This window comes from Lagopus muta, chromosome 16 (genome assembly GCF_023343835.1).
Source record: "Lagopus muta isolate bLagMut1 chromosome 16, bLagMut1 primary, whole genome shotgun sequence".
Lineage (NCBI taxonomy): Eukaryota > Metazoa > Chordata > Aves > Galliformes > Phasianidae > Lagopus > Lagopus muta.
In genome coordinates this window covers 3545151-3566337 of record NC_064448.1, presented here as the reverse complement: position 1 = coordinate 3566337, position 21187 = coordinate 3545151, and the positions used below count along the sequence as shown (strand labels likewise).

General features: G+C 43.8%; 1 protein-coding gene across 4 annotated transcripts; it reads right to left on the bottom strand.

Annotated features, from left to right (window-relative positions):
• Positions 1–238: 238 nt before the first annotated feature.
• RPRD1B (regulation of nuclear pre-mRNA domain containing 1B) lies at positions 239–21072 on the bottom strand. 4 transcript variants are annotated; one of them, XM_048962883.1, is made up of 8 exons: positions 20807–21072; positions 19442–19571; positions 18222–18355; positions 13316–13431; positions 11392–11518; positions 10329–10570; positions 4301–4355; positions 2609–2718 (listed from the first exon to the last, which is right to left on the bottom strand). In XM_048962883.1, the coding sequence occupies exons 1-7, from the start codon at positions 20955–20957 to the stop codon at positions 4305–4307; spliced, it is 951 nt and encodes a 316-aa protein (XP_048818840.1). In that variant the 5' UTR covers positions 20958–21072; the 3' UTR covers positions 2609–2718; positions 4301–4304. The 4 variants fall into 4 exon arrangements, with proteins under 4 accessions (XP_048818839.1, XP_048818838.1, XP_048818840.1 ...); XM_048962884.1 differs by having other exon boundaries at positions 10395–10570; positions 20807–21071; XM_048962882.1 differs by lacking the exon at positions 4301–4355 and having other exon boundaries at positions 239–2718; positions 10395–10570; positions 13316–13425; positions 20807–21071.
• Positions 21073–21187: the final 115 nt, after the last annotated feature.

The window sequence follows — 21187 nt, the reverse complement described above, 5'->3', positions numbered from 1 at the left end:
AAGCCAGCATCCCATACCTTGTGCTCATCAACCAGAGGTCAGTTCTGAGGAGCAGGCACTGTTAGAAGGCACGGATGACAGCTTGGCTGCTCAGAATAATGCTCACATCTTCCAACTTGGCTGTAAGGAGCATCCTGCACTCTGTGCCCTTTAAATACAGAGGGTAAAAACAAAGCAAAGCCCACCGTGTGTCCGAGCAGCTCCTGCACTGGGAATAAAGCAAGTAGAAGCAGCACTGTTCAACGACACCCTCTTTATTCAAAAATATAGATCTATGAGACATTTCAGAATATACTGCTGTCACAAACGGCAGCCTATATGTCTAAATTAATTCCTAAAACAATTCATATACAGATTTTAGCATTAAAAAAAAAAAAAGACACACCTTGGGGAAATCTGTTCAACCTTGAGAGAGTGTTACTCAGTTCACCAGATGCCCTTTGCCCAAAAAGTAAAACAAAAGTAAAACCCATGAGACTTCATTTAAATTAAGCAAAATAAAACACACGCACGCTTGGAAATAAAAAGTCAAAACATTTCAATCATAAAACAGAAGACAGACATAACCACTTTCTCACACGAGATCTGCCCAAAACAACAGCATGAGGTGGCAACACATCTCCAGCACATTTCTTTTTTTAGGACAATTTTGATCTTTTGTTTCCCATTACAATGGACACGCGTTCAATCCATGGCCAGAGCAATTACTGGTGAAAGCAACCTCAGGGTGCCTCCACGAGTTGAGGCAGGAGAGAAATCCACCTTCTGGTTTGGGGTTCAGAGCTTCAGTGGGTCATTTTGTTTCCCTTGATTTTATTTTATTTTTTTTTTCCTTTTTAATTTTTGGCAAAAGCAGAAAGAATTGGGTGCTTTATGTAAGCGTCATTTGGTCCACAAATGGTTGCAAAGATCAAACCAATTCATGGAAAAAAGAATTCTCTGCCATCGTAAAAATTCCTGTAAGTGAAAAAGGAAGCGCATTTCTTGGCTGGGCAACGAGGGTGCAAGAAGTTTCCTTTTTACAAAACAAAACCAAACGAAAAGTGAGGCGTCAGTAAGAAAAGCACACGAGCTTTTCAACAACCGAAGGACCAGAGACGTGGTGTTATTTCACTGAATGCAAATAAGCTACTGAATACTCCACAAAATAAATTAATGAGAACGCAGACCAAGGTTTGCATTTCCATAGGTATCTCCTCATGTCTTTGATAGCTGCAGAGCACAGCGAGGCACAAACACAGCACAACAAGGTCACCAATCCCAGCCTCTCTGTGACAGAGCCTGTGTTGTCAGACCAAGTGTTTCCAGAAGATTCAGGTGTTCTATAGAGATATTAAACAGATTTTTATCCCAAATAGGAATGGTTTTCAGTGATGAGAGTCCAGCTTGATAGACCTAACACACAAACTGAAATCTAACGACACCCATGGCAGCTAAAATATTAGCTAGCAAATTAAAGAGTACTCTAATTTTTCCCCCCAAATAATAAAATCAACTCACAATCTGTGATACAAAATCAAGTACGTCCTTCTAATACCTACATGCATAGATACAGCACATGTGCATACTGGATGTGCACATGGGCCTACTTTCTAGATTAAAAAAGTGTTTATATCACATTTAACTTCTGTTCATCAAATAACTTGACTAAAGCTACAGGGAGAATTCATAGAATGCTTTCAGCACGACGACCTTCAGAGCAGATCTGCCACTGGGACGTGACCAGTTACAATCCACCATTCCAGCCTCTCAGTTAAAGCAAAGCTTCTGTGATCGTTTATTTTGTATAATGAAGAGGAAAAATATAGCATAAATCTAAGGTAGCTAGAACAAAATTTACTTCCACTCTCGTTTAGGTAATATCCAGTTCTGCATGGCTCAGCAGAGCTTAAATTATGAAGCTCTCTAATTCACAAAGAAAAGCTGTTTATTTTTATTGCCTGTGGTGAGTTTCAATTTATGTTCATGCCAAATAGGAACTGTTTTTTATGTGAGGCCTACAACAGCATGAGGAACTGTAGATTTAAAATGTTTGTGCCATTGCTCAGTAGGTGCCTTTGTCCTTCAGTGACACGATGCAGTACCTGCAGACACACATGCACGCAGCCCTACAAAGCCCACCAGCCACCACTGCTTTCAGATGCGAGGTGCAGAGACCCAGCAAAAACAGGCAAGACGTTCTGAAACAACACAATGGTTTCACAGAGGAAAATGTCACACGGTCAGCCTTTCTTTGAACACCTTCCAGATATATATGTACACGATTCTCATGACTTTTGTGGGGTAACAAGTGCTAAGAGCAAACAAACTAAAGAGGAAGGAAAAATTATGAGAGAAGATTGCTTATACGGACTATCCCCACCCCCTTAAGAGCTCACAAAACTCGCTCTTTATCCTGCCCTCCTTGTGAGCCAGTGTACACAGAAAGAGGGTGAGCATGAGCAGCCAAGAGGTTGAAAGCAGGGTCTGAAAGTTCTTTCCTACTGTACATCTGGGAAGACTGGATTTCCAGTCAACAGTCTTCTCACTTTTGCTGGTAATAATGGAAACGAGGGGACACCATTTGTTCTAGTCTGTTGAAAACAGGTCACCAGCAGACGGCAGAGGTGCCAGACCTCCTGTGACGTTGGGCAGCAGTGACAGATCTGGAAGGCTCTGGATGTGAGATTTCAGCTCCTTGCGGACCTGGGTTACCCGAGCGAGCTTCTGTTTGTATTCCTGAAAGAGACAAGAGAGCAAACGTCAAACACAGGTTAACATACAGTGCTTTTAGTTAAGCCAGGATTTCTTTTTTGTCTTTATTTTTAAGAGAGGATGCTGGGAAAAGGTGGCAAGGTATTGATTCTCTGTGCTGCTACTGCACGACTGCAGAGCTGCCAGCTGCACCCAGACACACAGCCTGCACCAACAGGAAGTCCACAAGCATCTCAGTGCCACTGATCCTGCCACGATGCCTGAGCAGAAGTTTGTAAATGCCCCCCCAGCCACTGAGATCTGGGAGAATATTTGTCACAACTGCCATTCTATAGTTGCTCTATTCCTACATCCTTCTCCAATTTGTGCAGAGCCCAAGGAGGAAACTGACAGAGCATTCTTCAGGCACATCCCACTGACAAAGGCAGCAGGCTGAGGAACACCACAGGTATTAATGGCCTGCTGAAATGTTCTTCCTCCTACCCCAACTTGATGAATTCTGAGTGTTTGGTTGTGGAATAGGGACTCCTTGTTATGAGACAGACAACACATGTTAGCAACCCCAGCAGCTGTAACATTAGACTGACATGTGAGCACAGAACACAAGTGATCACTAAATATAAACCAGACAAAAGTTTGTCCACACTGGATTGAAATCAAGCAAAAGGCAGTTGCCAACATTTTTAGAATTTAATTACAGCAAAAGGAGAAGAGCAGTAAGTTAAATTTCCCCGAAGCAGCAGCTTGCAAGTAGTTTTCCCACAAATGAGTTTTGGATTGAGTGTGAAAATTCCATTTTATGGACAGTTCTCCTCCATGTTTTTATAAACAATCCAGCCACAGGACTAATGCAGACTAAGCAAGTTTGCAGATGGTACTAAATTAGGAGTTGTTGACTCCTGTGGGAGTGGAAAGGCCTTGCAGAGAGATCTTGTCAGATAAGAGATAGGCAACCACCAGCTGTGCCTGGGGTGCTGCTCTCAGACAGAGTGCTGCCCTGAGTGCAGCTGTGGTGGGACTCTGATCCACACAGGTCCCTTCAACCCGGGATGTCCTGTGATTCTATGCATTATTTACCATCCTCAGATGTCCCTATACTCCAAAGCAGAGCAGGTAACAGCAGTCAGTACTGCATAACAAGAAGACAGAAGAAGAGCCCGGACCCTGATGCTGACAGACCCTTACCTCGGTACGTTTAAGAGCAGACCAACACACACTCCAGTTATTTAACACAAATCCCAATTAAGGGTTTATATCTGCATGATTTTCAAAGTTCTGTGACTGTCACATAAATATTTAGAATCACAAAAACCAGCTGTTTAAATAAAAAACAGCATTACATAATTTCTTCTGGAAAGCACTGATTTTTACCTAATTATGTGTGTCAGTGGGGGGGGAAGCATCTCCAAAATGAAATGGGAAGAATTATGTGCAATAGGCTTCCATAAAGCCCGTCGTATCATTAATACGCATTTCTTAATTACTTGGCAAAGAGAACAATTTACCAGAGAACAGAAGTTTGTCTTTGAAGATCAAATGGAACTAGTGCACATTAAATCAAAATATGTTTCTGAAGGCTTTACAACTCCAATCCAATCTTTCTAACCTTCTCAATGATGGAAATTCTCTTCACCTTCTCCAAATATCAAAGCGAGCAGTTCCTGCAGGGTTACAAGCAATGAGTTTACATTCTCTCTTTCATTACTTTGAATTAGAACAGTGAGAGCAGCAGAACTGATGGTAACAGCTCAGAATACACTTGAAACACCTATTATAAATATATTCCATACATTTCCAGCCAGCCCCAAACTAGAGGGCCCTTTAACACCTTTCAAACTTAGGTTCTTTTACAAGGCTCAGGGAGTTAATGTAACAGCTCTGCTAGCATGCAGGGGTTAATACACTGAAATAATTACATTCAGAGCTCTAACAGATACATGAAGTCCAGAGGGGAACAGCAACAGCAACAAAAAAAGCCACTGGAGAAAAGGTGGGCTCGTTCATTTAGGGCTGCTAGGTTTTGGTTTGGTTTCGTTTCATGGAAGCCAACTCAGGATTCAAATAAGAACGCACCCAACATCCGCAGTCCTGCCACTCCAGGAAATATTTCAGCAGGGGAACAAGGGAAGAAAACAGAATTATGAAGACAAAAAAAAAAAAGAAAGAAAAAAACCAGATTTTTAAGCATGAACACAGAAGAAAAACAGATAAAGATGAAAGCCATCGAAGCACTGAATTCCTACATCTAACATTTCTCCAAGAGAACACAGAAGCCAAAGCTGGGAAAAGAAAGAGACTGGAAGCTGCATTCTGCTCAAGACTGGGATTTCACAATTCAGGTGAGATGGGGTCACAGCAGAATGCCAGCTCCTGCACATATGGAAGAGACAGCAAGAATTCTTGTCTTCCAAATGCTTACAGAAAGAATGGAGAGGAGGCTGGATTTAGAGTGATTTTCTGGGGGAGGAGGGGAGCAGGGAGGTGACAGGGCAGAATTAAAAATAAATCAGTGATCAATAACAATATAATTGCAATTCAGAAGGGAGAGATGGATACCAAGCCAAGAAAAGGCAGCACTTCCTCAAGAATGACAAACTACCAACAGTGAGTAACAGCAGAGTTTTCCCCCTGTAGCAACTCCTATTAAAGATAGGAAAAAAAAAAAATAATCAAGAATAGCAAAGGAGCCAAAATCATCCAAGTTTAGTAAATGGTGTAGAAAGCACAAATTCTAAGCCAAGAAGAGATCTCCAGTGCTGCCTGAATTGCCTAGATCCACGTGCAAGAATACTGTAAAAGCAGATAAACCCAATGCCTACCTCCACTGGAAGACTAACAGCAGTCGTGCCTGAAAGTAGCAGGGCAGGAGGAACAGGGCAGTGCTGGTGGACAGTCTAGATGACAGTACTCTACTTTCAAGCTGAAGACATTTTGTGTGATTACCTTTTTTTTAAATAGATAGTTTGAGCCTGATTTTCTTTCTAAGTAACTATTTATGAGAGCAAGAATCTTTGAAATGCCCTTGCTTGTTATCCCAATTCTCCGTAGTCTTACCTTACCTTATTGGTAGGCTAATGAAGGTGTTAACTAGCCCACACAAAAGTTCTGGTTAAAGCAGTAAGGCCTAAATCCCATCTGTTTAAAAAAAAAATACAGGAAAAAAAGCCAAGAATACAAAAAGACCCATTGGGAAGATGCAGAACCAGCCTCAAATACATCAAACACTGGCTCAGAACGGACACTGTTCAGGAATGGAAACAACATTCTGAGGGAGTAATCCAGGAACTCTGATTTCCTAGAAGAGCTGGGCTCTCACTGGGCAGATCAGATACACAACTGACCACGTCACAGAAGTGCCTCGTGTGTGCTTCACACTCCTGCTCCAGCACCGAGCTGTGCCAGCTGCCACAGTGCAGTGAAGGAGCACAGAGGCTGAGCACCAGTGCAGGGGCAATGGGGGCTGCAGGAGGCACAGCACAGCAGGACGGAGAGCCTCCAAGAGGCCCAGCTACAGCCACCACCGCCCCGGAGCTCCAAAGGCCGGCTGCAACATGGAAGAGATGCTACCAGGAGATACAGCCCTGCATCCTCTTACCTTCACAGGAAGCACAGGGCATATTTATTTGCATTTACATTTGCCATGCTCAGGAGCACCCCTCTGCTCTGCTCAGGAACACGCAAGCAGGGGCATGTAACCTCCTTCCAGGCACAGTGGTTTTCCTTTCTCCCTACAGACCAAGTGGTGGTCATGTTCTGCATTACAGAACTGGGAGCAACATGTTTTTCATTTAGCTACCTTACATGACAAGCTTCGAAGCTGCATATTGCAGATTCTTGCATAAGGTCCATCTACTCCATAAAAATCCACAAGAAATGAAGTGCACTTACAAGAAATCACTGCTTGCTGAGATCTTAGTTTGGACTCCATGCATCTAGCTAATTGCCTTGCTGCAGAGTAGGTTTTCATTAAGATTAACAGTATCTGGATGCTATTTGCCTTTTTTTAGGCAAAATAATGAGATCTTTGCTGTAAGCAGGACTTTGAGACAGAAAAAACACTGGCACTGTGCCACATGAATGCCTTTGCTAATCAGTATTCCTTCTCAGTACGCAGAGCTCTACATCCACACCGTCCAAGTGAATTGGATGTTTAGTCCCTGAAATAAACATGAAATCAGAATTAAACACCACTGAATAAACCTGATGGAAGCGTTTCATTCAGAATAAACCTTGCTAGAACATTACCAGACTGGCTGGTATTGATGTGATAGGAAATCCTTCCAAGGAGCGCTGCACAGCTTGGAGCACTTGGGGAGTTACATAGTGCAGACTTCACTTGAGCTTAAGATTTTCTCTAGGTCAAGCAGCAACACGTGGAATGCCATCACATCAACTGTAACTTCTGCAAAGCATCGAGTTAAGCATTAATGACAATTCAGAAAGTGACTAAGAGCCCTCGGTCTCTGTTCTGATGTGCCATAGGTAAATCAGATATACTAAAGCAAAAGACCAGAGATTTCAGGGGGAAAAATGCAGCAGAGGCTCAACAGATCTGAAAGCTGCACAGTGAGTGAGTCAAGCAGTAACTGCAGTATCAGGCCCGTGGTTTCTGGCTGAGGGGAAGCACTGTTTAAAGTGTAATTCAGTGTCGGATATTGAACAACAGAACCCACCACAGCATTCAGTAAATTAACCTAAAGGAATATTTGTGCTTAAAATTACATGCCTTGTAATAGGCTGTTTGACATCAGCGTTGGTTTGCTCTGCAGTGTGCTGCCAGAATTGAAGAAATTCTTCCTTGCTGTCCCTGTAGCTGCTTTTAGGCTAGAATCAAATCACTACAGTCTTTTTTTTTCCCCCCCTCCAAATAAAGCAGCCCTAATTGTCAGGCTTTCAATTTTTCAACTGCACCCTGGAAATTGCTCTCTTAAAAGCAGTTTGTCCATGTGCTGCGATCTCCAGGCTCTGTGCTGCCTTTCTCCCTTCCAATTACCAGCATTTCTCAGCACTGTTTTTTCAATCCTTACTCATGCCAGACCTCACCTGTGCTGAAGGGTAATTCATTGCCCAAGGCCACCTTTCTCAGCACACTGCCCCTTGGTAACAGCTTTTCTGCAGCTGATGACAAGAGCTCTGCATCCCGGGGTTTTGGCATCACTCAGGATTTTGTGCTTTAGTCCTTCAGGCATAAATATACCCAGTTTGTACGATTTGAGAGTTTGCTGTGCTTCACAAGGGACAGTATTAATAGGGTCATTAAAGTGTAGCTCTTCACATAGCAAAAAGCTGCTTTTCAGTACAGAAGGATTACCTGTTTTCATTACAATCACAGTGAAAGACATTATATTGCAAGTAAAACACGACAAATATCCACAGTGATTCTTGAATCATATATTTATGTATCTTAAAATAATACTGAGTCACACTAACACCAGAAACCCCCATTCCCCCACTGATATCCTCGACTAGATTAGGATCCCTCCATCTCAGAACACCTTCTCACTTGAGAGCCACCAAATTTACTTCCCAAGAGTCAAAACTCACACCAGCAGTACCAGGGATTCTCGTAGGTACCTCGAGAGCACAAATCATTCAGTAAGAAATTTAAAACCAGGTTGTTTTCAGTCCTTTCCTCATCTCAGCCTTTGGTGGAGAAAACGTTTTGTTTTCCTTACAGCTCTTCCTAACAGCCGCAAGAATTTCAGATATTTCCACTAAAATGTTCATTAGCACTACAAAGGAAAAGCAGGCCCTTATCAAGCGGTGCTGTGAGAACATCAAACGCACCGACAAGCAGATATGGCCTCATCTGTGATCAACAGCTTCCACTATTGATTAACCCTGCACAGCTCAGGAACAATGGGGTGCTTTCATCAGCAACATCCCCAGCTAAGAATTGAGGCGAGCACAACTGGTGCCTTCGTGTTAAATAAATATCAACCAGCAGCATCTCCTACAGTAATTTCAGACTTCTGCAGGACCAAGACCACCTTATGTTGGCAGAAGGACAAAGACTATCTAATCAGTCATTACAATCATTCTTGAGTTTCTGATGTATTAAAAGCTTGTTTACTTTTAACAGCGTACAAACAACCCATCCTGCTACCCCACAGGATTATTCCTATCAAAGTAGCTCACTCACTGAGCTGCTTAACCTTCAATTTCCAATTTCATTTACTTTGTGTCTCTGCCAGAGTTAGCTTTCAAATAATGGGCCTCATCAGCATCAAGCCACAACAAAAAACCACAACTGGACAACGCTTCAGTCAGTGCATTGGAGACCTTAAAGCTGCCTCGAGCAGACCCAAGTGTATGAACTGTTCCTCCATTTTTTGGAAAACACTGCTGTGCAACAGTTTGCCATTTGCCTTAGAAAACCTAAACAGCGATGTATCATGTTTAATTTTGTTTTAAATATATGTATGTTCTACTGGACAAGATTCGTTCTTTCAGCAAGGAAAAACCTGACCCAAGATTTCCACTAGCACTGAGCCAATCTGTGCCAGAAACAATTTGTTGTTATGGCATCTTTCATATTTGTGTTTGAAAGTGTTTTTTAATGTCTCAGTCATAAGACAGATGTTACATTTGAAGAAATTCAAGCTAAATGAGCTAACAATCAACTAGCTGCACTTGCCTGGCTGATTTAGAAACACGATGCTTTGCCAGAGCAAGACTTTTCACAATCACAAGACGTTTAGAAACTCCAACATAAACACACATGACAAAGAATACATTTGAAATGAAGTTTACCTCAGAACAATGTTGCCTAGCTGTCAGAAAATCAGGTTTGTCATGACGGTAAACAGAACTTGCAATTGCTACAGCACAGTCTCCTTCCAGAAGACTTTGTCCTCTACAGCAACTCATGTCCCACCCAGCAGCAGCTGTTCATAATAATCAGCAGCCGACAGTGTAGAGGAAGCCCTTAATGTGCCGCCAAGGGGCAGTTTAACAGATGGCAGAGTGACATACAACCAAAATCATTAATTAAACTTCCATACCAGTCCCAAGGTGCACTGCTAAAAACTTCTCTGAGGAAGAGCACTTGAGATGAATGGCTGCCTGCTGCAGCTCATGCACTCGCCATGGGCTCGTGGCTAATGCTCAGCCCTGCCAGAGCGCTGCCATTTTCAGCTTCAGGCCCTCCTTGCTCAAGAGAGCTATGGCAGGAAAAGCAAGTCTTCAGCTTTCGGTGTCAGCCCAATTTGTACTCTGCTATTGCAGCTGTAGGTAAGAACAGCTGTTAAAGGGTGGCTGCCAGGAGATTTTGCTTAAACTGCATCTCTATGGGGTAGAGGTTAGAAGACAGATGAAGCACCCAGTCATAAGAAAACTAAATAAATAAAAAAAGCAAGCTACCAACCAACCAAAATTACAGGTGGCTATGCCAGAGGGAGCTTGACTTTTTGGGAATGGAGACTGCACTTAGAAAAATGAGGATACCTGAAGAAGTGTGTTCAATGTACCTATATTTCTTTAAAAACAGACAAGCGATGGGCCTTCCAAAGCCAACCTGTAGTTAAAATACCAAACTTAACTTGTTTTCTCCAGCGTTTTTATACCATTCCCCTCCCTGTTTTACTCTAAATGAAAACACCACCGACAGGCATCGTCTTTAGATAAACACATACACCTGGAGTCCAGCGGGAGCATTCGCAGGGACAAGCAGCAGCAGCACCGGGTCCCTCAGTACTCACTTCTAGCTTCTTCTCCTTCTCCGTCAACACGTCCTTCTGATTCTGCGTGTACTCGATCAGCATGCGTGCCAGCTGGCGCCGGTCCTCCAGCTCTGCTGCCAGCCTCCCGTTGTACTCAGCCAGCAAGAGGCATGCTTCGTCCACGGTCTTGGAAAGGCGCTCGGCCGCCTCTTTGTCTGCAAGCAGGAGTGCTTGGTTTTAAACTTGGTCCTCTAGATGACTGATTTCTGATAGAAGGGCTACGGCTCACTGTGCCATTCATAAAGATGCCTCTGGCTCTGTATGAAAACAATTCTGACTGCAGAGGACACGAGGGAAGCAGGCAGGGCTAGAGACCCAAGAACGGTGCTTTTCAGCAACGGGTGGGATTGACTACATTCTGTTCTCGCAGAGATGCTAACAATATGGGAGGGAGCCGTACAACCAGGTTCATTCAACTGATACCTCAGGCTGTACTGCTAGGACTTATCTGAACAAATTAGATGGTGTGCATTTAATACTTTTCTATGAAAAAGTCCTAATAACCAATACAGGCAATCACATGAATCACCACTCTTCGCAGCTGGGCACAGCAAGACTATCTTTCAAAGAAATGATTAAGGGACTATTCATAATGAGTTATAAATTAAACTACTTCCAGGAACAGAAGTCAAACGGGTTTCAAATTACTTCTTAAAAACAATTGCATAAACTCAGTTTAAATAAAGAGTGAAAGACTTGTGAGAGTAGCGAGCTTCCCTTTCCATAGCTATCAGTGTGTACATGTTTACTCAGGACAATTCTGATAAAACTCAAAGGTATGTACCGTTCAAGGTGCTCAAAATCAATCATCTGTTTGAGAACTCTAGCTCTACTTCCTTTACATTCTGCCAAAAAGCCAAGAACGGCCAAACAAGGACACAAAAGCAGAAATTCACCCCCATGCACTGTGATTATTCACATTAAGGTGTTGCTTTTTTTTTTTAGACCAAGGTTCTTTCATCTTCCAGTTTCATACCTGTAATTTTCTCCAGTAATGAAACATCCTGAACTTCCTGAGGCAGGGAGGCAATTTTTTGCCGCACTGTTGCATCCCCTGATGCTGCATTCTCCAGGTCCTGCAGGGCTTTGATCAAATCCTCTGTCTGCAAGACAAGATAGGTCACAAATGTACACGAAAGATACAACAAATGTAACTTCTCTGCCATTTCCTACAGATGTGTCCTCTCCCATCTGAAATCACCTACTTAAAAGGAACCACTTCCAGAATATTTTTTGCAAGTAATCTTTCAGCAGTTGCATCCTAACGCAGGAAGTATGCATTCAATTTGCAGTACTCCAGCACTGAGGCAGTTTATGCACAATTAGAGGAGGATCATCACCTTCAAGACTCCACAGCGGAAAACTTCTCATTCCAATCAAGATAAGTGACTGTTTGAGCCAAAGCCTGAAAGTACCACCTGCCCTTTGCACAGCATCAGATTTGGGCTGCTTCTGAACATCTTTCTGATGCCTCCTCTTAAAGTGCCAGGAGCCCATCTGCACGCTGCTGCTCAATTCCACAGGCGCATTCTGACACGCAAACACACAAAGCCCCTTCTATCAGTGAGAACCAAAGGGCTTCATATTTCCACAGTTACACTTAATGAAATCTCCTAAACTTCTGGTAGGGAACCAATAGATGGAGCAAAGTTAAAGTTCACACTGCCCTGATTTAAGACACTGCTACCCTCAGTTAGGAAAACTAGCTCTTTGGAAATGCAAGGCACTCTCACTGCACTCCACTGCATCCCCTCAGCTTCACCTCTCAACTGTTTTAACACATCAGCCTAAAAATACACTCATACACTCAATACATCAGCCTAAATGAATACACTCAAAAGATATCCTGGTTTAAAAATGATGTGGATGAGGACAGCCTAGAGAACAGCTCTGCTGACCCCACGTACCTACCCTAGATAGCTCCAGAGAGCGGAAGGAGGAAGGGAGACTTCGTAAGCAGAAAGAAAAAGCATTTCATTTCTTTGCTTAATGCAAGTTTTTGTAACTGCAATGCTTGCCCTGGAAATAACATTGATATTTAAGCAGCATTTCAAGGGTTAGTTTGAAAACTGATAAAAACACTGAAAGCTTTTAAATAAGTACTTATGAAAGGCTTACCATTTTATCTAGGGGAAAAAAAAAGAGCTTATTGCTTAACAGTTATAAATTCTTTGGAAACTGCTAACGACATCCAACAGTAACAAGAAATATTTATCATCAAGAGAAATCAAAAGTTGCGAGGCCTCTGGAGCTAAAAACAGCAAAAAAACCACCTCACTTCTTTCTTTGACAACTGTGATTTATTTTTATGTTTCAAAGTTTACACTCTACCAGATGGATAGCATAATTTTTTGTATCCTTTTCAAATGAACATATGTTAAACCATTGTGTAGCCTTAAATGGTCAGAACAATCCTCTATTTCATTCCTATTGTTTCCACACCCCTTACATATCAGCCTCAAAAAAAACCACCTGATTCTCCCAACCAGCTCCCATGAAACCCAGCAAAGTTTGAGCTTTTACATAAAAAACAGAGATATGTCCGACCAATTAAAAAGAAAAAACAAAAAACCTAGTTGTGTTAGTGTTAAAGCATCAGCTTTAAGAGATTACACGTTGACTTCAGAAAGATTTAAGATGTAGTTTGTTCTTCTAGCAGTTCTTTGCAATTCTTTACTGGTATCTACACTCAGATCTTAGCTTGGACTACCTGACATCACTTAGAATCGGCACAGGGTTTCAACACGGAAAAAGAATCTGTTAAATTTCACGTTAAGGTCTCAACCCCCAGCTGCACTTCCTCATCCAACGCATTGTACTTGTTGGGAGCTCCACCTTGTGGTGGGACCACAGGGAGGAGACCTGCACCACTTCTCCCACTCCCACCCCTTCCCACCTACCAGCAGTGGCCCAGCGCTGGGGTCCTGGGGCGAGTAGCTCCCAGGGTAATCATCATCTTCCTCCTCTTGTATTTGCTGAAAAGTCCGCTTCAAAGACGACTTCTTCTCTTCTGCAACTAAAGACACATGAGCAACTCCTTTGGATACCACATCTGCCCACGATCACAATCTCTACTTCAAAACCAACCATACCCTGCGCCCCGAGCCTTAGGTCTCTCTAAAGAGAAGGATGGCCTTCAGATAGGCTCAGATAGGCTCCAACACTTGCACCATGTTCCAAATAATCAAATACAAAACAGCAACAACAGGCTGATTTCACCCACACAGATCTCTGCACACACACACACACTCAAACTACAAGGTTGCAGTCTTCCTACCACAGTGCACATCTTTGAGCCTCCCGTGTTGGAAGAAGGAAAGGCACCTAAATGCCCTAATTTACCTATAAATGGCAGGTCTTCAACACTGCTAGGTTTCCCCAGTTATACTATGTATGCTGGTAAGGATTTTCTACCAGTAGAAATGAAGCATGGATCCCAAGATACATAAGGACAGAAGAATTTCAAGTTCTTCCCTGCACCAAGCATACGCTCGCTGCAGTCCCACAATCAATTGAGTAACTGCTGGTTATTCAACCTTTCACTCTTCCATCACAACAGACTCCAGGACAGCTCTGTCAAACTCAAGCTCTGCAGTATGATGTGATGGCAGCAGCAGCTATGGGCAGAGCACGAACCAATCTCCCAGCAGGGAACCTATAACACTTCAGAAATAATTTCATAAAGCAAGACAGTGGGGTGAATGAACCTTAGCATAGCATATCTTGCCTTGAAAGAAGACAGTTTATTAAATGAGTCAGAAGTCTTAACACAGCCTTTGATCCAATTACAGAGCCCTCAGAAGACAGACCATTCCTCAGACTTGCCACCACAATTTACAAGTCAGGCTCATTTGTAAAGAAGCAGAGGACAGAGTCCAGGGAACATCCTTGGATCAAACCCAGCCAATGGAGCCCTCAGCATTTACCACTGGTATGCACTTAGCATAAAGTAATTAACCAACAGAAGATAAACACAAGATAATCAATACAAGAATGAATGACCACAGTGCACACAGAAGCAAAAACATGAATGAGAACGGGGATTCAAATTGCTGAAAAACAGCTCCTGCTGTGCAGCCAACTGTTCCACCACAAGACACAGTTTTATGTTTGGTAACAACTAACAGAGGATCTGGCATTCCATTGAATTTTGTCTGAATAAGTTTGACTGAAAAGACTCTACAGAAGACAGGTGCTTGGCCACCCACAGACTTCAGTAACAGCAGCCAGCTGGCATGCCCCAAAAGCAGCCATCCCATGATGGGGGCATGGCAGCCAGGGGACACTGAGGCCAGGTGAGAAAGGAGCAAAGCAGGCTGCCCTCCAGGACCATTTTGGGCATGAATAGCACAACAAGTGTGGAGTGGCACCTTTTTTCCCCCCCTTCAGCAGTGGTAAACATGGGCAGTAAAAGACCTCCCTGAAGAACATGGAATTACCATCTCCATTTCATCACAACAGAAAAAAAATACACTTATGTGCAAACTCAAGAGCATATGGTGGAAAGGGACCCCAGAAACAACAGGATGCCAGGCATAAACTATAAATACCCTGCCTGGGTAGCCTTCAAAAAAAACTGGTCAGAAATAATCTATCCACTGCAATCTACATATATGAAAATGCCTCTCAAATCCAACAAGAAAGAGAGAAAGCACTAAGAGCATCTAACACCGATCAGAATACAACAGCAGTGAATTGCACACAGCTTCTGAAACAATCAGGATATGCCCGTGGAAGATGGAAAGATCCTTCCAGGAAAATCAAGAGCCTGCTGTGGACACCAACATGAAGACGACAGAAGCCATTACTCAAGTGGATTTCAGTTCTCCTGCTTCCTTTGGGGTCTTCCTCACAGCTCAGAAATTGAACTGCTCCCTAAAAGCCTCCAAAAGAGCAAAGCACTTTTTCCTCCAAAATAACTGACAATTGCTGTCATAACAGCTCTGCAGTGAATCTCCAGATTGCTGTTGATCTTGTTGCTGCTGTAGTGCCAGGAAAATCCAGAGAGAACTGTAAAGGTATTCCTCCACCAACTGGCTTTTCAGTCTTCAAATCATCTCTTGTGGCTCGAGAAAGCTTACAGTGTCAAATACTTCAGTGGCAAAGAAAGGCTTTGCCTACAAGCTGGCAAAGCAGATCTTCCCACCTAGGCCACCCACCTCCTTGTTCTCATCACCTGCAGGCTGGTTTGAGAGGCAAAGACACTTCTTTGATTTCACTCGGGATCACACGCACAGCAACGAGAAACTGGCTGTGGATCCTATGTTGAACACAGGACAGGAGCACACAGAACAGGAGAACTGGGAATTTAAACCTTTGCTCTGTTAAAAACAAGCATCTGATCGGATTTTTTTTAATCTCAACCCAGTACAAAACGAATAAATGTCTATCTGAGGCCCTGCTGCTAAGGTAAGAAGAAACAGGCTGCACCGCTGGAACATTCACCAATAAACCTTAAAGATGTCTTTCCTCTCTGACACAGCAGTCTCCTTAATTTTGGCAAGTTTCACAACTCCAAACACAACTGGTGCTCTTTAACCAGCACAGAGCCACCCTCTTCAGAAAGCAGCACAACTCAATCATGCTGCAGTGTGAGAAAACGTGGAGAATCATCTGCACGCACCAGTTGCCACCCCTCAGGCTGAACCAAAGCATCTCCTTGTCACAGGACCAGATGCTCTGATGTCGTCACAGTTTTGAAGAGCCTTAAGTCTGCAGCAATCTGAAGATGGTGACACTCCCCATCTCTGAGCTACATCGACCCCGGATGCTCACAAAAGCAGGCAGACAGAAGGGCTGTGGAGGCCCATCACCTCTCGTTGTCATGACACATGTGACACCTGTAAAGCTGTCATCCACCTTGATTACATTCACCAATTTGAAAACAGAATAGAGTAACTACATCAAAGCCTTCTGCAATGCAGACAACTGACCAGCAGACACCAGGCAAACCCCAGCTCACCTAAAGGCTGCAGACAACCCATGTGGAACATGAGCTCACCACGATGAAGCTGCATTTGAGAACACGACAGCCAAAACAAGGAAAGAAATCTCAGAACTCCAAGGGTTTTTTCAACTAAGGGAAGAAAGCTGATTTTAACAAAACCAAATGAGAAAATCCACCACAGAGAACTGACAAAGCAGCAATGCTCACACTTCTGAAAAGGCCTGGGCTGTTCTCTCAAATGAAAACCACATATTTGTGCCTTCAAGTTCCCAGCCAAATGCTAAGGTCCTCACCAACTGAACAACTGCATTTTCACTCTTTCCCACAAAGCTCTCTCAGAGCTGCACTTCCTATCAACTGTTAAGTCCTTAGGATAACAGTAGCAGCACTGATTGATTCCATCCAGCAGCCAATGATACTGAACAACAGTTCATTGCCAGTTCACCTGGAAGTCACAGCTGTGTTTCTTGGATGCACTGTATCATTTTGTTTAGCTAAAAAATGAAACATTTATCTAGGTGACCTAAGAAATCAACAGTTTCAAGCTAATCAGTTTGAAAAGAACTCAGGAATGTTAAGTTCCATCCTTTCCTGAGAAACAGTTGTCTTAGGCCTCGTGCCCAGTCTGGAAAGAACACAAAATGAAGGATTCCACTTCCAGACCACAACTGCCTCAGCCCTCCCAGAACTCATTTCCCCACCTCCCAGCCCCAGAACAGACCTGCGTGGGAGGCCCTGATGGAAGAGACAAGCCCTGGGGTCAGGTCAGCTGCTCCAAAGAAAGGTCAGGTCAGGGCTCCAAAAGAAGCAGACACTAGGGATGAAGGCTTTTGTTGTAAGCTGCTAAAGCACCCATTCAGTAATTCTGCCTGAAGCACTTGAAAACCCTCCAAACTGCAGCCTTAGATGCCTTCACATACTTTGCTCGTGCCCTCACGTTCATTCCATACCATTACCAACCTCAGCTTGCTATCTTCCTTGTTTTTACCATCTAAGAATGGCCTAAGAGTACTTTATTAATAATGAAGCTGTCTCACAAAGCATCATACCTCCTCTATGGCAGCCAAGCAAAATTCTGTCAAAGCATCAATCTTCAGCTTACAGAAAGATGCTGACACCACCTTCAGCTGCAGCGAACAAACTCCCTTGACCAGAGCACTCATTTGTAATGAGCTTCACTTTCCACAGCTCAGGCATCCTGTTGCCACCTGCTCCTCGTTACAGTAAACCCAGTAAATACAGTCAGACACCCCAGAACAGGCAGTATCTGTCAAAGCAGTATAAAAATACAGTAAATACAACAAGTGTACACTAAGTTTCTCATCTTTCTGATGATAAGAAATTATTGGAAGTTATTACTTTCTCCTCAAACGACTCCAGCTGGTATAAGAAAAAAAGACACAAGCCTCTGGGACTATATACCAGCTTTCATTCCAGCTTTCATATATAAAAAAGCCCTTGCCAAATCGTAATAAAATGTAAATATGCAGAAGGAACCACCATAATAACCCAGCTAACTACTCACAGACATTTAGAGCAGGACAACGTCAAACTGCTGTGAACACAACAGTTCCCTCCACCCTGCCTGCTTGTTGTCACACCAGCCCTGGTGCATTCCCCCACCTGCACGTGCAGAGGCAGAAATTACATGCAGGCTCACTAACAGCTACAGGGCAGCACACCTGCAAACCAGAACAGCAAGTTTTATGGAGTCACACTTCTCTCAAGACAATTCTGACCAATCTCCATGACCAACCCTGAAAGCAACGCAACTACAGCAACCCAGAGCTTAACTTCTCACCATCACTCTGTGTTCAAAAAAGAAAGTAAAATACTCCACAAAAAGCACATGCACTTACCTTTAGTTTGGGGACTATTGGAGTCTTCCATAGAAAGTTTCAGCTGCTGTATGAACTCACTGCCATACACACTTCTTTCTTGCCAGATGTTAAGCAATCGTTCCAAGGGCTTTTTGCAGCCCTCATCTGCTTCTCTGCTCAAAGATCAGAAAATAATTATTCTTCAGCTGAAAAACACATGGAGCATTTTAAGAGAGCATCTTCCAAGCTAGCACCTGCATCCATGGCAATGCTCACACATTTGGAGAGATTCTCTCTGTCTAAGACAGACTCTGTAAAACACATTTGTGATCAATTTTTCCCCTTCTGCTGGAACCAAAGATTGCCTGAAAGCACCCCACATTCCCACCCAATGTATGGGCAAGAACAGCTTTCAAGGAAGGAGCCCAACATCTCTCAGAACTTCCAAGAACAGTTAGTTATAAAACACCTTCAAGTTGACATGCTTACAATTCAGTGCTGACTTCAAACAGTTGTTTCAGTCAATAACATCCCAATTAAAAAGCAGGTTGTTTGGCTCATTAGGCACTCACACATACTCATTTAGCACACTGAAAGTTAGACAGCCATCCACAACAATATACCACTAAATGCACAGAACATTGAAGCTCTTGTTTAACTGAGATAATAAGACTTATTACACTATTTAGGGAAAATCTTAACTAAGCAATAGCTTATCCTTACTAGAACTGCAGCTGCCTCACATCTTCCCTTTTATGTATGAAATCCTTCCTTTATCTGGCAAGGAAGCCAATGATCAGATAACCATTAAAACAACCAATAAAACAAAAGAAACTACACCCAAGCCAGAAGAACGATGAGGGCACTGCAACCTGAGATACTAGGTCTGTTTTAGAGACAGAAGAAAAGGCATTCATTAAGCAGCTCCAGCAAACAGATGCAACTGTTCAGTTTTATCTACCCATGGAACAGAACTTCAGGATCTTCTGGTAACGATTAAAATAAAGCATACAGGAGCTGCACAGAAAGCACAGATGTCTGGATGTGAACCAGTTGCCTCACAACTTTATGCACATTTCCCCACAGAGAAATACGACCACAAAACAGTTCCTAGGTGCAAAGCAGGCTGAACCCGATCTCTACTAGAAACAAGGTGGGAACATTCCCAATGCTTCCAAGAAGTCAATTAATTAGACTTAGCATGACAAGAACACAAATCTATTGAGAAACGTTGAGAAATACGTAATGCAACAACATACCTGGCAACATGAGAAAAAGCATCCACAAGAACAGATTCGAATTCCCTGGTAAATTCAGGACCTTTCCTCTTACTGTTCTGGATGACATCATTTGCTAAGTATAGGAAAGTAAGTTTCCTACTTGATTTTGCTGGGAGGGGGGAAAAAAAAGAAAAAAGAAAAAAGAAATTGCATTTATTTCTCATTTTTTGACCCAAAATCATTAGCATTATTTTCAAAGTGACTCACAGGTTTTTAGCCTAAAAACAAATCTAAAAAGATTTCAATTTTACCATGACAAATCAGAGGCTTTCAAGTCAAGCAGTCCTTAATCTCTTCAATTCTGTGTTTTACTTTGGTTTCTCCTAGCTAACTCAAAACAAACATGAGTTTAAGCCTTTTTTGTATAATACCTCATCTCTGAAGAAAACACTATGTTTAATTCTAGGAAAGTTTAAAAAGAGCTGCTCTAACCCACGTGTAATGTAGTAAGATTCTTTCTGTTCATCAGATTCGGGAAAAAAAAAAACACAACAATTTGGTATGCAACTAATTCAGAACTAAATGAAAGGTGAATACTATTGCAGAAACTCAGATGTCTTTTTTAGACACTGCTGTTTTGAAATAACTTATCCCATAGCTTCTCCCATTGTGGCACCACCAGACCTTATTTCACCACAGGCAGAAGCCATGGGAGATGCTGCTCTCTTGAGCACAGCAGTAGGGAGAGAAAACAGAGCTCTTGTTCTCACAGCAGGCCCCACTGAGACCTCTGGAAGCTCATCCTGGATGGAAGGGGCACCAACCAACAGTCGTGTGGAGGTTCCTGCAGCATCACACAGGATGTCAGAGGTGGCAGCAGCTGCTTTCAGAGCTCCCTCAGGAACACCACCAGTGTCCCCATAAACTCACTGCAAAGTTTTCTGGGAAGTCAGTGGTGCTTCCTAAGGAAGACTTGAATCCAGCTCTAAGCACAGCGAGTACAGAGCATTTCCGGACAGCGCTAACAAACAGTTTCACAGATTTCTATTTTTACTTTGCTTAACTCTGGCTGCCTTTGTACAGCTCAGCAACAGAGATCCAAACCCACGATTTAGCAGGTGGCATCACTGCCCAGAGCATGAGGTTGGAAACATATGAACTGTGAGGCCTCTTCCAACCCAATCGTTCTATGGCTCAAAACCAGAAGCCTCCATTCTCTTTCCAAATCCCCACATTCTGCTCTCCGCATGAGTTCTAGGGCCGGGGAGCATCGCCTCAGGCCGCAGCCGCACAGACCCGACCCCGGGCAGGCAGACGGGAGGCGGCCCACGGTGGGGATGGATGTGAAGGTGAGCGGGATGAGGGGAAGCCCCGGGCAGGGCTACGGGCCCGCTCCGCGCCCACCTTTGCGGAGCTCCCGGTGCCAGACGGAGACGATGGGCCCTGCGTGCTTGCGGTGGTGGATGAGCCACAGCGACAGCGTCTGCACGCTCTGCTGGGAGTTGCTCAGCTCCGACAGCTTCTTCTCCAGCGCCGACTCCGAGAAGGAGGACATGGCGGCGGGCCGGCCCCGCGCCGGGCCTGCTCCGCCCGGGGGAGGGCGCGACGCGGCCGCACCGACAGCAACCCGGTGCAACAAGATGGCCGCCCGCCCTCTCACCCCGCCGCGCGGGGTCAAAGGGCAGCGTCTACGGGGCGCCAGAAGGGCCAAGCGGCTCCGCGACCGCCGAGCGGGGCGGGAGGGCGCCGTGCGGCGCATGCGCGGCCCGCCGACGGAGCCCGCCA

Bases quoted from the DNA above. Each gene is read 5' to 3' on its own strand.
- RPRD1B (XM_048962881.1), bottom strand. From the start codon at position 20,957: ATGTCCTCCTTCTCGGAGTCGGCGCTGGAGAAGAAGCTGTCGGAGCTG. The intron at 18,356-19,441 runs GTATGTTGTTGC...ATCTTTGAGCAG, and splicing joins GCTTTTTCTCATGTTGCCAG to AGAAGCAGATGAGGGCTGCA. The intron at 2,719-10,394 runs GTGAGTACTGAG...TGTCTCTTTCAG, and splicing joins AGAAGGAGAAGAAGCTAGAA to GAATACAAACAGAAGCTCGC.